Consider the following 15,360-nt stretch of genomic DNA (forward strand, 5'->3'; position numbering starts at 1 on the left):
CACACACACACACACACACACACACACACACACACAAATAGATAAATAAAATTAAAAAAAAGAAAAATCAGGTTTTTCACTTTTCCCCCTTCACAATGAACTCCAGCCCTTGTTTCATTTATTTATTTATTTTTAAAATTTGAAAGAGGTCGAACTTATCTCAGTGGCCCAGGCTGAGCTCTCACTTGCAGCCCTCCTACCTCAGCCTCCCAGAGTGCTGGGATGAGTTTTTAAGTGGCATCCCCAAGCTCAGTGTGGGGCCGGAGCCAGAGCTTGCCCAGCCGGCAGCTGCCGGCCTCTCCCTGGCCCTGCCCACAGGTGGACTACTTCCCACTGACAGAGCAGAAGTTCTCGCTGCTGGTGGACAGCCAGCTGGACTCGCCCAAGGCCTTGTACCTGGGCCGCGTGATGGGTGAGCTGCATGGGCAAGGCTGCTGGGCCCTGGCGGGGGTGGGGGGGAGCAGTGGCCCGAGGATGGGAGGGCCATGCTCCTTGGGGTCCAAGCCTCTCTCTCTGGGCCCACTGTCCCTCAGAGACAGGCATCATCGACCCTGAGATCCAGCGTTACAACAGCCCAGGATTCTCGGGCTGTCTGTCCGGCGTCCGCTTCAACAACGTGGCCCCTCTCAAGACCCACTTTCGCAGCCCAAGGCCCATGACTGCGGAGCTGGCCGAGGCACTCCGCGTGCAGGGGGAGCTGGCTGAGTCCAACTGTGGCGCCATGCCCCGCCTGGTCTCCGAGGTGCCCCCCGAGCTCGACCCCTGGTACCTGCCCCCAGGTACAGTCCTGGCTAGCATGGTTGGGGAGGGAGGGCTGCAGCGGGGTGGGGAGGTGGTGTTTTTCCTGCAGGTGTCTAGCTGTGCTGTCTCCCCAGACTTCCTGTACTACCACGATGATGGATGGGTCGCCATCCTCCTAGGCTGTAAGTAGCTCAGACCCCTAACCTGAACCTGCCCTGGGGGTGGAGCTGGTGTGGCATGTAGGGATCGAGCCTCAGTCCCTGAGGTTACCCAAGCTTGCCTAAGCAGGCGCTTTAGATCCCTGATTTACCTTGCTGGCCCGATTTTTTTTTTTTTTTTTTTTTTTTTTTTTTTTTTTTGACAAGGTCTTTCCATCTTGTTAAGGCCTTAAATTTACTATATGGCCCAGGCTGGCCCCAAACTCAAATGGATCCTCCTGCCTCAGCCTCCTGAGTGCTAGGATTTCAAGTGTGTGCCCAGCTAGATGCTATAGTTTTTTTCATTTCGTTCTTTCCTTTTTCTTTGAGACAGGGTTTCAGTGTCACTCAGGCTGGCCCTGAACTTGAAATCTTCCTGCCTATGCCTCCCAAGTGCTAGGGTTAGAGGCATGCAGACTGTACCTGGCTTGCGGAGCATTTAAAATTTTATTCTTAAAACATAGCTGCAGGCTGGGGAGATAGCTCAGTGGAGTAAGTGCTTGCCTGGCAAGCGCAGGGTACTGAGTTCAATCCCTGGTACCACAAAAAGAAAAAAAATACATATATATATCTATCTGCAGCTAAAGGACAAGGAGATATGGGTACAGCAATAAACACTAGTTTGCCAGGGCTAAGCCAGAAACTCTTAGGGGGTGGCTTGGAGTGGGGACCTGCTGGCGCAGTCCCATGTGCTCTGCAGGCCGAGACCTCTGTACACATGCGTGCACAGCTGTGCTGGGGAATCCCCCACGAGCTTCCTGAGCGCCCCTTTCCTCTGCAGTTCTGGTGGCCTTCCTGCTGCTGGGGCTGGTGGGGCTGCTGGTGCTCTTCTATTTGCAAAACCATCGTTACAAGGGCTCCTACCACACCAACGAGCCCAAGGCCACACACAACTACCAACCAGGCGGCAAAGCACCCCTGCCTGCCTCGGGCCCAGCCCAGGCTCCTGCCTCAAGTCCAGCCCAGGTTCCAACCCCCGCTCCGGGCCCAGCCCAGGCTCCAACCCCAGCCCCAGCCCCCACTGTGGCCCGAGCCCGGGCCCCAGCTCCAGCCCCAGCCCCCCGGGATCAGAACCTGCCCCAGATCCTGGAGGAGTCCAGGTCGGAATGACTGGAAGCTTCAGGGACAAAGCCCACCTTCTGTGGACCCCCAATGCTGCCGACCCCCACCCTCCCACCCAGATGGTCCCCTGCTGCAGGCCTGGTGGACAGAAGTACAGACGGGACCAACAGGGTGGCCGAGACACACTGCCGAGGCCAGTGTCCTGTGCTCTGCCCTGGGCCTGCGGAGAAGCCCAGGGTAGCGCCGGACCCTTCCTGCCAGCCTTTTGTGCCCAGCCACACCGTCACAGGGCACCGGAGTGGGGCCATACCCTCCCTGGCCTGGCCGCTTCCACCCGATCCTCTCCTGTGGGCACAGGCTTCCCCATCCTCCAGGCCCCTTCCCTCAGTTCTCACGTGAGGCCATGAGCCTCAGCTTAGCACCTTAGCACCTCTGCCGCTTCGCGCTTGAGCCAAAGCCATGACTTGCACCACTGCCGGCCAGGCCGGCCCGGGCCCAGTGCATGAGGCGCCCTCCCTGCTGGACATGCCACTTCTTTGTACGTCCTTTGTTGCAAAGTCCGTCTAGAGAAGCCCTATACAGCACTCTAATTTTTTAAATTATGTTTATATATAAAAGAGCAGCTCAGTGGGTTGCCCTGGGCCGGTTCAGGCCGGCCACCTTGGTCCTGCTGACCACTCGGCCTCCAATAAAGTGAGGGGCGGAGCAGTCTGTGTGGTGGCAGCGCCTGGTCATGTGAGGTGTGGGTGGACATGATGGGAGCAGGCCAGAGGCGCAGGAATTCCAAGCGATCCGAGCCCCCATCCCAGCTCAGCGCAGGCTGCCCAGGCCCTGACCCAGCCCCAAGCACTTGGCAGGCAGTCTGCCCAGGTGGCACCAACACTTTATTAGGAAGAGGTCACAAGCCACAGGACAGTAAAGTGCTGAATTCACTGGCGATGGCTGCTCACCATCCAGCCTGAGACCAGGGACCGTGTGTGTGTGCGTGCGCGCGTGCATGTGGACCCGTCACCGACAGGAGGGAACCCCAGGACACAGATTGGGCGCAGTGGGTGGCGTGGAGAATCCCGTCCCACCCCGAGGCTCTTCCTCTGCTCCCCACAACTGAGCCATGCACAGCCTCCTTCATTCTGCACCAAGCCACGTGCATGTAGGCCCTGTCACCAGGGGGCTGCTGGGCACACTGGACACGTGCAGAGCGCAGCACGGCGCCCCACTACATTGTGCACATGCACATGTGCATCCTATGCAGGCCTCCAGAGGCAGTTGGGGGAGTGCACTTCCGCAGGACACCCACGGGTGGAGAGAGAAAAAGAGCTGGGGCGGCCACCTCTACCCCACTGGGGGTGGGGTGGAGTGAACTCGAAAGCTGGGGTTCCTTCCTTCTCCCCGAGTAGGAGCTGGAGGGCCCCAGAGGCCCCTTAAAGAATAAAGTGCTTAGCTCTGCAGGAGTCCCCAAGACAGTGGCCCGTGCATCCTCACACGGGACTTAGCCTGACCATGGCCACTCACTCCCCACAGGCAGCCTGAGCCTGGGCCCCCCTCCGTGGGGTACCCGCTTCCCAGAGGCCGAGGATGGCCTGCTGTGCCAGGTCCAGGCCAAGGTGCTCAGCAGGACCTGGGGAGGGGCAGGGCCATCTGCCAGGAGCAGAAGCAGGAAGACGACGGTTTGCGGCCCTTCACAGCTGCTGCCTGTGAGGTTCCGGGACAGGGCCTCTTAGACACCTGCGCCCGGCCAGTGAGCCCCGTGGGCAGGGACGGAGGCCACTAGCAGACCTCTGCTGCCACAGCCGAGGCACAGCCTACAGATCTCGCTGGCCGCATCCCCTCAGGAGGCTGTGGGGTCCCCCAGGGTGTAGCTCTTGGCGTGGAGTAGGGTGCAGGCTCAGCAGCAGCAGCGTGCACGGAAGCGAGGTGGTGCTGCAGCACGGTAGGAACGCTACAGGACATCCGCCTCCCGCTCGATGCCCACATACTTGAGGGCATCAGCTTGGCTGTACCTGGTGGGATGCGGTCACTCAGGCCAGCCCGGCACTGAGAAGGGGTGCAGCCCTTTCACCCTCTCAGCCTACCACCCCTAGCCAGTCTCTGCACTGCTGCCCCTCTACCCCGGCTGCACCTGGCCACCCCCCAGGGACATTCACCTGTAGTCAAAGAAGAGTTCTTCGCCGGCCTGGATCGCCCTCTTGGCGAAGATGCCGATGCGGTGATCGCCATTCACCATGACCACTGCAAAGTGCCAGAGGCAGGAGGTCCCGTCACTGTGTGGGGAGGGACAAGGCCCGCTCCCCTGTCACAAAGCAGTGAGGCAGCAGGAACCGTGCCGCCTGCGGCTGCCCATGGCAGAGACTTTTTTCCCTGTACTAGAGACTGAACCAGGGCTCAGGCACACAGAGCTGACATTCCTGGCTGAGCTATTAGACCTATCTTCAAATCACGTCTGTGGGAGATGGTGTCTGTCACCAGTGAAGAAGGCAGATGACAGAACTGAGACCTAAAACGATCCTAGATGTTAATCATGATTATCTTTGGATAAAAACTCAGTGACAACAGCAGGGACTGTGGTGGTGGAAAGCGCCCCATCCCAAGGCCCCAGGAGCCCACCTTTGGCATAGCAGTTGGGGTTCACTGAATGGTTGGCAAATCGGATTTTGTTTCCTTTCCGAGTAGCATCCACCACAAAATCTGCAGAGGGGACCAAAGACAGCCATAAGCATCCCCAGGAGTGCAAGCACCTTTAGACCAGAAAGTCAGGCAGAGGCCAGGTGTGCTGGTACATGCCAGTCACCCCAGCATATGGGAGGCTGAGGCGGGAGGATCACCATGAGCTCAAGGCCAGCCCAAACTCCACAACAAAACAGTCTCAAAAAAGCCAAACAGGCCATCGGCAATGGGGCCATCCACTTGGATGGCATCGGCCAGCCCAGGGGCTCTGCAGTCAGCCCAGGGACTCTGGGGACACGGCAATCTGCCTTGGGGGGCCCTCTGTTTGCATCCACCCTCTCGCCAGAATCATGGATGCCCTCTTCCCCTCTGCTGGGCAGGGAGGTCAGGACCGAGGCCCCCTTTGCACACATTGGTGAGGTTAGCATGGAGGACAGGCTGCTGCCGCAGCGCACCATTGTTGAGGTTGAAGAGGAAGCTGGACATGTACTTGTCGTAGACCTTCCCCCGCCGGTCAGCCTCGTCCTGGGAGATGAGCTGGTGACAGAGAAAGGGCAGCTGAGGGCACCTGGAGGGCAGAGCAGGCTGCATCCCTGCGGGGCCCTCTGAGGGCTCACCTCGCCACAGTACTCGGAGATGAACTCGTTCTTCTGCACGGACTCCTTGATGAAGGTGCCCCAGCCAGCCACGTCCGAGGGGGCCAGCAGCAGGTGCTGGGGGACAGGGCAGAGCTGAGCAGGCACAGCGCAGGTGGGCGAGGGGAGGGGGGCGGGGGCAGGGAAAGCCAGGGCTGCACCTTCTTGAGGCCACGCTGGATGCTGCAGTTTTTGCAAGACACCACCTTGGAGTCCCAGTGGTCTGAGGCCCCGCAGGTGAGGCACAGGTCGGGGTCGCACTCGCGCACCGCCAGGTAGCAAGGACACTGCTTGGTGTTGCACTGGGTCTTGCATCGGCAGCCAGGGAAGCGGTTCTGACCTGGTCGGGGAGACCTGGCAGGTGAGGGGGGCACACAGGAACTCGGGGCCCAGCAAAGTGGAGCTGAAGGGCCCGGCCCACGAGGGCTGCTCCTGCCCAGCACCCACTTGTGTTGTCTCTGGGGCCTGCAAAGTCACAAAAGCAGGCGTGACCAGCAAGTGACTCCCAGAGCACCACTGTGGTGGCAGAAGTGGGAGGGAGGCAGGAGGGAGGAAATCAGCGCTCCTCACTACCAGGTCCCCGCCATCAAAACAAGTGTCATTCTGAGAGGCCCAACAGCTGCGCCTGCAGCCGCCTCCTCCACCCACGGCCTCCCCAGCTCGGCCACTGTGGTTAGATGCTATCTGCCCTGGGGAGGAGGGGCAGACGCAGGCCCGTGACACCAGTGCCTGCAAGCTGGGGCTGCTGCCACCTGCCTGGCTCAGGACCGGGGGGAGCAAGCTGCTCTTACCCTCTGCCGACTCCCAGGCTCTCATCGCCTACCTGGTATTAAAATGCCAGCTGGTACAGTAAAACGACATAAACAGAATCATGACTGCAGCAATCTCAGATTTAAAAAAAATACCTAAAATCACTCTGGCCCATCTAGAGTTCTCAGGCCCAAGCGATCCTGCCTCAGCCTGCTGAGGGCCGAGACTGCAGTGTGCCACCAGGCTGAGCCACAGAACCTTCCAAGCAACTTCCTGAAAAGAGAAACTGACTGCACTGGGAGGAAGAACTCCCCAGCCTCTCTCTCGGTTTCCCCTGGAGAGCACTAGGAAGCACAGTGAGCCAGCAGCCTGGGGCTTTATGAGCTACACAGCCAGACGAGGGGCACAGTGTCTGGGGAGGCGCAGAAGGACTGCTGCACCGCGAACTCAGGCCGGCCTGGACAGCACAGCGAGGCACACCTCTGTAGTTAAAAAAAAATTATTATTATTTTGATTTAAGAGATGGTCTTGTTACACAGTCCAGATCCTCCTGCCTCAGCCTCCTGAGTGCTGGGATCAGGGATTACAAGCCTGTGCCACCACACCAACTCTGTGTGTCTCTTGAAAAAGCAAAAAAACAGAACAACATCAACAACAAAACCCCAGAACTCCAGATCTCCAGCAGCTCATTTCTGGGCCGAGGGCTGGCCAGCTCCTGTGCAGCCAGTGCGAGGCGGGCAGAGGGCGCCTGGGCTCTTACAGTCTGGGTTGCACTGGCAGAACTTCTCGCAGAAATTCTGGGTCATGATGCAGGGGCAGGTGCTGTCGCAGGGCCTGTCCGGGTGGTCGCAGGGCTGGTAGTTGTACACTTGTGTGGCACTGTTGTCTAGAAAACGGAAGGAGGCGCTATGGCGCAGGGCAGCCTCCCACTCCTGGCTGGGCTCAGGCCCTGCTCAGGTCCTCTGGGGCCACAGAAAGAGGGGGAGCCAAGACCACAGGCCAGGCTACCTTCCAACGGGCCTGGGGATGGCACAGGGCCAGACAGAGCCCGCAGAACTGTGGGGCCACCCAGGCAGTGGGGCTCAGGGTCTCGGGCTGGGCCAGTCCAGATGGCCTGACCGCGGGCCCACACAGCCCGGCACTTACCTTTCTTCAGCTGAATTTTCCTACAGTGTGCAGCCCACAACCTGTGAGAGAAAAGATGAGGCACGGCCTGGCCCAAGGACTCCCAGACGCAGGGAGGCGGCAGCAGGACACGGGCTGGTGACAGCAGGGCACCCTCCCATGCCCCACCTGGGGTCCCTACTGCTACTGCTCACACCAGAGCCCACTGAGGTCCAGCGGCCTGCTCCACCTCGCAACCCAGACCTTCCCCAACACCTACAACAAAGGCACTGACAAAGCCAAGGCCAAGTGTGGTATTTCTGTGGTGTTAGGGACTGAACCCAGGGCCTTGGTTCTGAGCGAAACTTCCAGCCCCTTTTTTTATCTGGAGACAGGGTCTCACTACTTCACTAAGCTGCGCAGGCTGGGCTAAAAGGGATCCTCCTGCTTCAGCTTCCTAGAGTGCTGGGCTCACGGGCACTGCCACGACGCCTGGCCTACGGGCTTATTGTGCAGCTCCCATTTCAGACCACATTTCTGCAGAGGACGAGACTTGGGGGAGTCACAGAATCAAGGACTTGAAGAGGGGCACCCCTTCCACGAGCTGTGCTGCCTCCCCCCCCCCCATGACAGTCATCCGGAAACTGAGCTGGCCACAAGGCAGCGTTATTACTCAGCTCCAAAAACAACACGCGCCTGGCACGGAGGAAATGAGCAGGCTCGGCTGGGCACACGGGACAGGAGGTGGCCACGCACCACCGCGGCGCCGGGGTGCTGCCTGCAGGCCAGGGAACCCCGCCCCGCCCCGCCCGCCCGGCGACACCCAGCTCGGCCGCGGCACCTGCCTGTGCTTCCTCTTCTTCTTCTGCGAGGGGTTCATGAGCTCGTGGGTGGGCAGCTTCAGTATGAGCGATTCCTTCACCGCAAACTGGAAGACCTGCGGGAAGCCAGCGGGGCTCACAGGAAGGGGCAGAGCCCCAGGGCCCTGGGCTGCCCACCACCCGCTCTGTGGCCCAGGAGAGGGCACAGGCGACCTCAGGCTCCCAGCTGGCTGCCACAGGCCGGCCAGGGCCGAGCACCAGCGCCCCCTGCTGGAGCACCAGCGTGCTCTCCCCCCAGGCCGAGCCCGGCGCTGCCCCCCGCAGCAGCCCCGGCCCTCCTCTCGCGGAAGGGATGAGCCCTCCGGCGGGCCTGCAGCGTGCGCCCTCCTGAACGGCAGGATTGCGGGCATGCGCCCGAGCACCCGCGCGGGGAAGCTGCTTCGGAGCACTGGTGCTTCTGCGCACGCCGGCCTGCTGCCGGCCGCTGCGGCCCTCCGGAGTCCGGCCCGGACAGCAGGCGCGGCGCGGGGTGTGCGCTCCAAAAGGAAGTAGGAAGCCACGGCGAGCAGCGGCCGGCGCAGGCCACCCAGGAGCGGCAGGCAGGGGTGCGCAGGGCTGTGTCCCCAGGGCCTCGCTCCTGAGGACTGCGCCCGAGATGCACAACCTGACGAGACCAAGGGGACGGCACCTGCTTGCACGTCTTGGTGCCCAGGAGCCGGGCAATGGAGCAGAAGTTGTTGAAGTAGGTGCCGTGGAAGACGCGGAACAGCGACTCCTCGGCCCCCGTCCACTCCACGGGTTCAGACGGGGCCTCGACCACACAGAGCTGGGCGGGCGCGGGGCTGGCCTTCTGCTTCGTGGGAGTCTGGCAGCGCGAGTTGGCCTCTGGGCAAGGATGGGCAGAGAAGAGCGTGACGCTGCCGTCAGCAGCAGTGAGTCAGAAGCCTGAAGCACCTGAATCCACTTCAAGGTGCAGAGGAGTTAAGAATGAAAAGAGCCGGCCAATGGTGGGCGGACCACAGCGCCTGCGCACGCAGAGCGCAGCCGAACCCGACGGGCGAGCCGACGCGGCCACTGAGACTGGGTGTGCTGGCGCGTGCCTGTCACCCCTGCACTTGGGAGGCTGGTAACAAGAGGGTCACTGTAAGTCTGATCTATGTAGTAAGACCCTGTACACCATGTCCTAAACTCATTAAAAAAAAAAAAAAAAAAAAGATTTCCCATCTCTACTGCCCACTGGGTCACTTGAAAATTCAAGAATTAACAATTTTGTTTTTTGAGACAGGGTCTCATGTTTTTGTTTTTTTTTTTTGCGGAACCGGGGATTGAACTCAGATCCTTGCGTTTGCCAGTCAAGCGCTTATCCTACTGAGCCATCTCCCCAGCCCCAGGGTCTCATGTTGTTCAAGACTATATAAGAGACCAGAGAGATGGCTCAGTGGAATAAGTGCTTCCCTGGCAAGTGCAAGCGACTGAGTTCAATCCTCGGTTCTGCCAAAAAAAAAAAAAAAAAAAAAGACTACGTAGCCCAGGCTGGACTTGAACGAGACCCTCATCCTCCTGCTTCAGCCTCCTGTGTGCTGGGATGACAAATGTGCACCCCCACACCCTGCAGGGACAATTTCTAAAAGGTAAAGGTGTGCCGAGTAAGAGGTCCCAAGTTCTTTCATGGAGAGAAAACAACATCACAATGGCCAACTGTACCTGAAGAGCTGGAGGCCCAGTCGTTGCCCGTGTCCCTGTCACTGTCCCCTTCCTTTGTCTCAGCCACAGTGGAGGTAGAAGCACTGGGGCAAGAAGTGCTGACCCCGTGGTGCCGCCGCCGCCTGCGCCCGGAGCACTTGGAGCGCGGGTTGTGGAGGACAGCATACTCCTTGGCGCCCTCCTACAATGACAGGGCCCTGAGCCTGCCACATGTGCCACCTGGACCCAAGCACTGGCTGTACCCTGCAGTGACCGGGCCTGCACACTGCCCTGCCACCTCCGTGTGTTGCCACAGGATGAGAGGACAGAGTGACAGGCACCTACAGGCACACACTGACACTCAGGGTTGCCCCACAAGCCCTGGACTGTGCGCACAGCTGTCTGCAATCTGAGTGCAGCCTGCAGGCATGTGGCAAGGCCTGACAGGAGGGCCACTGGCTGCTGGAGACCTGTCCAGCCAGGGAGCAGGCCAAACTGTGTCCCCACTGCTTCAAAAGTTTTTTAAAGATTTAAGTTGTTAGGGCCGGGGAGATAGCTCAGTAGAATAAGTGCTTGCCTGACAAGCACAAGGTCCTGAGTTCAAAAAAAAAAAAAAAAAAGATTTAAGGTTTTTTTTATGGTCAGCTCAGCCCACCCTGGGGGTAGGGCTGGCGTGGCATGCGGTGCTGGGGATCGAGCCAAGGTCCTGCATGCTGGCCTAAGCAGGTGCTTCAGACCACTGAGCTATCTCGCCAGCCCCAAGATTTAAGTTGTTAAAGCATCTGGGCCGGGCTTCCCCTGCCTCGGCCCCCCACAGTGCCAAGACTATGACACGGCTGCCGCCCTTCCCACTGTCCCATGAAATAAAATCGCGTGATGCCCCACTTGTGCACCGTCACACTGTCTCCAGTTTCCAAGCTTGCCAAGCCTCACGTGAACTCCGGACTCCATCCCATCTATTTTTCATGGCCAAACAACTCCGCTTCATTGCTAAACTCTCCTCGCTGGTGTGCTTTCCGAAGACTGCTTCTGGACACCGCACCCCACTAGAGGGATGATGGTCACAAGGGCGTTCAGGGCCCAAGGAAGAGCAGTTTGAAATGAACTAAGAGCATGGCTCCTTGTGCCAGTGGGAAGTAGGATCTCAAGGAGTCACAATCAGAATAATCCCCCAGACAAAAATCAAGCCTCCAAAGCTAACTTCCAGGATATGGGAAGTAGGGGATTAAAGGAACAAGTGGTACCCTAAACATAAATCTCAACTGTTGCCAGGTGTGGCGGCACATGCCTGTCCTTCCAGCACTCAAGAGGTTGAGGCAGGAGGATTGTGGTTTGTTCCAGGCCAGCCTGAGCTACATAATGAGTTCAAGGCCACTCTGAACTACATAGCAAAACCTGGTCTCAAAATCCAAAACAAAACAAAATTTAAAAATGTGGACTATCCTGGAACTATTAAAAAAAAAAAAAAAAAAGTGGTAGACTCATTTGAAATTAAAAATATGGATGCAGTGGGGTACACCTGTAAGCAGCAGGGGCATCACAAGTTAGAGCCCAGCTCAGCAAATTTAGGGACTTAGTGACCCTTAGACCCTGGGTCAAGAGAAGAGAGAGGGGAGGGGAGGAGAAGGAACAGAGCAGGGCTGGTCATGGTCATGCAGCACAGTGCAAAGACCGTGGGCTCAGACTCCAGGGCTGAGAGGGGAGGGAAAGCGTTCTCAGCAAGCCAGGGGACGTGGTTCCTCAGACTGAGTGCTCTCAGCCTTTCACAAAAGACCTCTGTGGAGAGGAACAAGGCCGAGTCCTTAGCCAACTTTCCGAGCCTGCTTTGGCAGCGCCCTTGTCTTAGGGAAGAGAGACGGGGCCACAGCCCAGCACGGCATCCGCAGGTGCACTCCTGTCCCCGCCACAGTCAAGCAGGTGCTACAAGCAGGATCTCTTCGAGCTGAGCAAGTGCACACGCCCGGTGCTGGCTGAACAGCAGCTGGGCCACACATGGTACCTCAGGGGGCACAGGGTGAGGGTGGCGTGGGGGGGTCGGTGGTGTTTTACACCTCTGAGGTACAGCCTGTCCTTTCACCTCGCACTTGGACAGTCTTATGAAGTTGCCCAGCTGAGCTCCGGCTTTCGATTCCGTCTCAGCCTCTCAGAGTGCTGCTGTGTGCCTGTCACTTAGCTACCACGGGCTTAATCACACCCAAGGGGTGCATACTCAGCTTCTACAGACCCCGCATCTAGCTCAGGGTCTCAGGGAGAGGTGCAAATGAGACCATGGACCCTAGGAGCCTTGATACAGTAGGGGGTCACTGCACGTCAGGGGCAAAAATAAGCTGATGTCCATTTATTGTGTCCTTCCTATGGTTACTAGGCGGTCCATTTCCCAGATGTGTACCAAACAGCACACTCTACCACCTCCTTCTGCTGTCTGCTAAAAATACAATTATTCTGGACTTTTTATTTTGGTACTGGGGATCCATCTCTGGGCCTTGCACTTGCCAGGAAAGCACTTAAGCCACTGAGCTATCTTCCCAGCCCTCTTGCTAAAATGACAGCCCACAAACAAAACAAAAAAACCCCACTAAAATGACAGGCCAAAGCTATTGCACTGAGGATGGGACTTGAACCTGGGACCTTGGCCATATAGGCAGGTGCTCCGCCAGCGACCTGCATCCCTGACACTCTGCTTCAAACCCAGGAACGGAGTTCCAGATTCTGAACATCACAGCTGACGCCAAGTCTCACTTGCAACGTCGCCAACACGCTGGATGCTGCGCCCGGCTCCGCTGGCCCACGGCCCCTGGTGCCAGAAGCCCGAGCTGAGAACTCACCAGCAGAAGGAAGCATTCCGAGCCACAGGGCTCCGGCTCAATCTTGATTTCTTTGTTCTTCCGTCTGTACACGTTCGGGGTGGCGTGGAAAGCTGCGAGGGAAGGACTGCAGTGTTTCCGGGGTCTAGCCCTGCCCTGTCCCCAGCAGCCTCTCCTCACGGGGCGACTGGAAGGCGGGGTGCACAGGCGGGGCGGGGCGGGGCGCAGCAGCGGTGGCCACTCACGGTGCAGGAAGCAGTCGTACTTGAAGCAGCGGCGGCAGAACAGCGTGTGGAAGGAGTGCAGGGACTGCTCGCGCTGCACAGACTTGGCGTTGGGGCCGTCGATGTTGGGCGTGCACTGCGGCGGGAGCGCGTTGGGGTCCGACATCTCTGTCAGCTCCCGGTACCTGGGGGCCAAAGGGCCAGGGCATCCCTTGGGGTCATGTGCACGGCCAGCCCGGTCGGTCTGGAATGGGCTTGGAGTGGGCACAGGAGGTGGCCAGGCTGGGCTGCCAGGGCGGGGCGCCAGCGCAGTGCAGAGAGGCTCAAAGGCTGCCAACGGGGCAGGGCTCAAGCTTCTTGGGGAAGAAGGGGAGGAAGGGCTACCAGGGTGTTGCGGGCGGAGAGCGCGTCTTCCACCCTGACCAAAGCTCGCTGTACTGGCCCTCTAGCCGGATGGCAGCTGCCCACCTCTCCTTCATATCATCCGGGACGCCACTCTCGGGGAACATGGAAGCAATGGCGCTGAAGATCATGTCATTGGGGAACTGCTTCTTGGAGCTCTTTTTGCTGCCTAAATGGGTTTGAATAATAAATAAGAAAGGGCCGGTCAAACAGCTCAGCAGATTAAAGTGCCTGCTTAGCCAGATGCAGTGGCTGGGGTTTCATTCCTGGTGTGCCATGCTGGCCCACCCCTGGAGTGTGCTGAGAGGGGGCCATTGAGACTGGGCGTGGTGGCACAAGCCCCTAATCCCAGCTCTTGGGAGGCTGTAAACAGGCGGATCACTAGGAGCCTGATTGAGTAGTGGGACCCTGAACACCCTGTAGAACCTTCCCAAAAATACAAAACACACACACACACACAAAAAAAAAAAAAAAAAAAAAAAAAAAAAAAAAAAGAAAGAAAGAAAGAAAGAAAGAAACCCTTTTGAATGCTATTATCAGGGCACGGGAACAAAACTGTTCCATCTTTTTTTTTTTAATGTGTGTGTGTGTGGCCAGCTCAGTCCACCAGGGGGCAGGGCTGGCTGGCATGTGGTGCTGGGGATCAAACCGTGGTCCCTGTGTTTTGCTTAGCTCAGCTTGTTCTAAGTAGGTGCTTTAGACCACTGAGCCATCTTACCAGACCCCGTTCCACCTTTTTTGTCACACAAATTGTTTTTGTCTTTTTTTTCTTTCCTGGCACTCAGGACTGAACCCAGGGCTCTCTGAGCTCTAGTCCCAGCCCTTTTTAAAAATGTTGAGAAAGTGTCTGAGTCACTAAGTAGCCCACGCTGGACTTGGACTTGCAGTCCTCCTGCCTCAGCCTGGGATGACAAGCTGTGCCACAACAGCTGGTCTGTCACAGCATTTTATTTTATTTTTATTTATTTATTTATTTTGCAGAACAGGGGATTGAACTCAGACCCTTGCGCTTGCCAGGGAAGCACTTATTCCACTGAGCCATCTCCCCGGCCCACTCTCACAGCATTTTAAATGAGAGCTACTCTGTCCAACCTAATATACTGTCAAGCAAATCCACAGCTCCCATTTGAATTTGGAGGAGGAAAAGGTTTTCAAGGAGAGCACTGGGCACAGAACAATCCTGTCACCATGCTGACACTGTAACCATGGGACAGTGAGAGACACTGTGTCCCTGGACACTCCACACTGAGGTGACACATGCAGAACAAGGCCCAAAACAGTATTGCTGACCTGGGAAGAAGCTCAGGATTCTTCAAGATTAAATAAAGAGCGCAGCACTGTTTTGCATAACCAAAAATGCTGTGTTAACTCTTTTTTTTTTTTTTTTTAATTTTTTATTTATTTATGTGTGTGTGTGTGTGGCCAGCTCAGCCCACCAGGGGGCGGGGATGGCTGGCATGTGGTGCTGGGGGATTGAACTGCGGTCCCTGTGCTTTGCTAAGCTTGTTCTAAGTAGATGCTTTAGACCACTGAGCCATCTCACCAGCCCCTGTGTTAACTCTTAAGCGTAGAATGAAACACTCCCAAACACTCCAGCAACACCCCCCCCCCAGGACTCCGCTCATTCCCTCTGAAGCCCTCGGCTCCTGGTCACAGCCTTCTCAAGGCGGACCACGGAAAGGCACGCATGGAAAGCCAGGCATGGTGGCGAGTACCCAGAAGCCCACATGTGGGAGGCTGAGGCAGGAGGGTTGTGAGTTCAAAGCCAGCCTGAGCTACACAGAAGTGTGCTACCTCAAATTAAAAACAAGGAACATCTGGGGACAGGGCTGCGCACCCTCAACAGCATGTCGCTTTCTCTTCCGTGTCATGGGCAGGTCCTCTTGGCCATCGCCCTGTTTTCCATCCCCAGCATCATTGTGTCCTTCCTCCTCCTCATCCGAGTGCTGATTCAGGGCGTCCACCAGCTCCAGGAAGACGGCGTCGCTGATGAGGACGGAGCCAGGGATCATATCTGAAACCAGGGAGGAGGAGAGGCAGCAGCAGTGAGCAGGCGTTGCCACCCCATGGCCTGCACAGCAGGCTGTGTCCTGTGGCCCTCGGAGCACGTCCTAATGGACAGGCCAGCGGGAGGGCAGGACGTCAGCACCCGCCTCTTTTTTTTTAATTTGTGTGTGTGTGTGTGTGTGTGTGTGTGTGTGTGTGGCGCCAGCTCAGCCCACCAGGGGGCGGGGGCTGGCTGGCATGTGGTGCTGGGGATCAAACCGTGGTCC

The 15,360-nt window shown here is 57.8% G+C and overlaps 2 protein-coding genes across 3 annotated transcripts in view; one reads left to right on the forward strand and one right to left on the reverse strand.

The window, feature by feature from the left end:
* Cntnap1 (contactin associated protein 1) overlaps positions 1 to 2,093 on the forward strand; it is a 10,871-nt gene extending 8,778 nt beyond the window's left edge. The window contains exons 21-24 of the mRNA XM_004633916.2: positions 319 to 412; positions 534 to 779; positions 876 to 923; positions 1,720 to 2,093. Of these exons, the coding sequence (XP_004633973.1) occupies positions 319 to 412; positions 534 to 779; positions 876 to 923; positions 1,720 to 2,048 (717 nt within the window). The 3' untranslated portion in view covers positions 2,049 to 2,093. The remainder of the gene's footprint in view (positions 1 to 318; positions 413 to 533; positions 780 to 875; positions 924 to 1,719) is intronic.
* The window catches only part of Ezh1 (enhancer of zeste 1 polycomb repressive complex 2 subunit), a 28,039-nt gene that overhangs the window by 7,912 nt on the left and 4,767 nt on the right, over positions 1 to 15,360 (reverse strand). The window contains exons 5-19 of one of the 2 annotated variants that reach the window (XM_023717921.1): positions 14,925 to 15,101; positions 13,154 to 13,256; positions 12,707 to 12,870; positions 12,483 to 12,574; positions 9,679 to 9,859; positions 8,663 to 8,859; positions 7,999 to 8,090; positions 7,196 to 7,236; positions 6,810 to 6,935; positions 5,461 to 5,639; positions 5,282 to 5,377; positions 5,120 to 5,201; positions 4,605 to 4,685; positions 4,145 to 4,229; positions 3,789 to 4,000 (exon numbers count right to left, since the gene is read on the reverse strand). In XM_023717921.1, coding sequence (XP_023573689.1) covers positions 3,940 to 4,000; positions 4,145 to 4,229; positions 4,605 to 4,685; positions 5,120 to 5,201; positions 5,282 to 5,377; positions 5,461 to 5,639; positions 6,810 to 6,935; positions 7,196 to 7,236; positions 7,999 to 8,090; positions 8,663 to 8,859; positions 9,679 to 9,859; positions 12,483 to 12,574; positions 12,707 to 12,870; positions 13,154 to 13,256; positions 14,925 to 15,101 — 1,757 coding nt within the window. In that variant the 3' untranslated portion in view covers positions 3,789 to 3,939. Of the gene's footprint in view, positions 1 to 3,788; positions 4,001 to 4,144; positions 4,230 to 4,604; positions 4,686 to 5,119; positions 5,202 to 5,281; positions 5,378 to 5,460; positions 5,640 to 6,809; positions 6,936 to 7,195; positions 7,237 to 7,998; positions 8,091 to 8,662; positions 8,860 to 9,678; positions 9,860 to 12,482; positions 12,575 to 12,706; positions 12,871 to 13,153; positions 13,257 to 14,924; positions 15,102 to 15,360 lie in introns of those variants that run through there. The other variant, XM_004633792.2, reaches the window with a different exon arrangement.

Source organism: Octodon degus, unplaced genomic scaffold (assembly GCF_000260255.1).
Source record: "Octodon degus isolate 3935 unplaced genomic scaffold, OctDeg1.0 scaffold00056, whole genome shotgun sequence".
NCBI lineage: Eukaryota > Metazoa > Chordata > Mammalia > Rodentia > Octodontidae > Octodon > Octodon degus.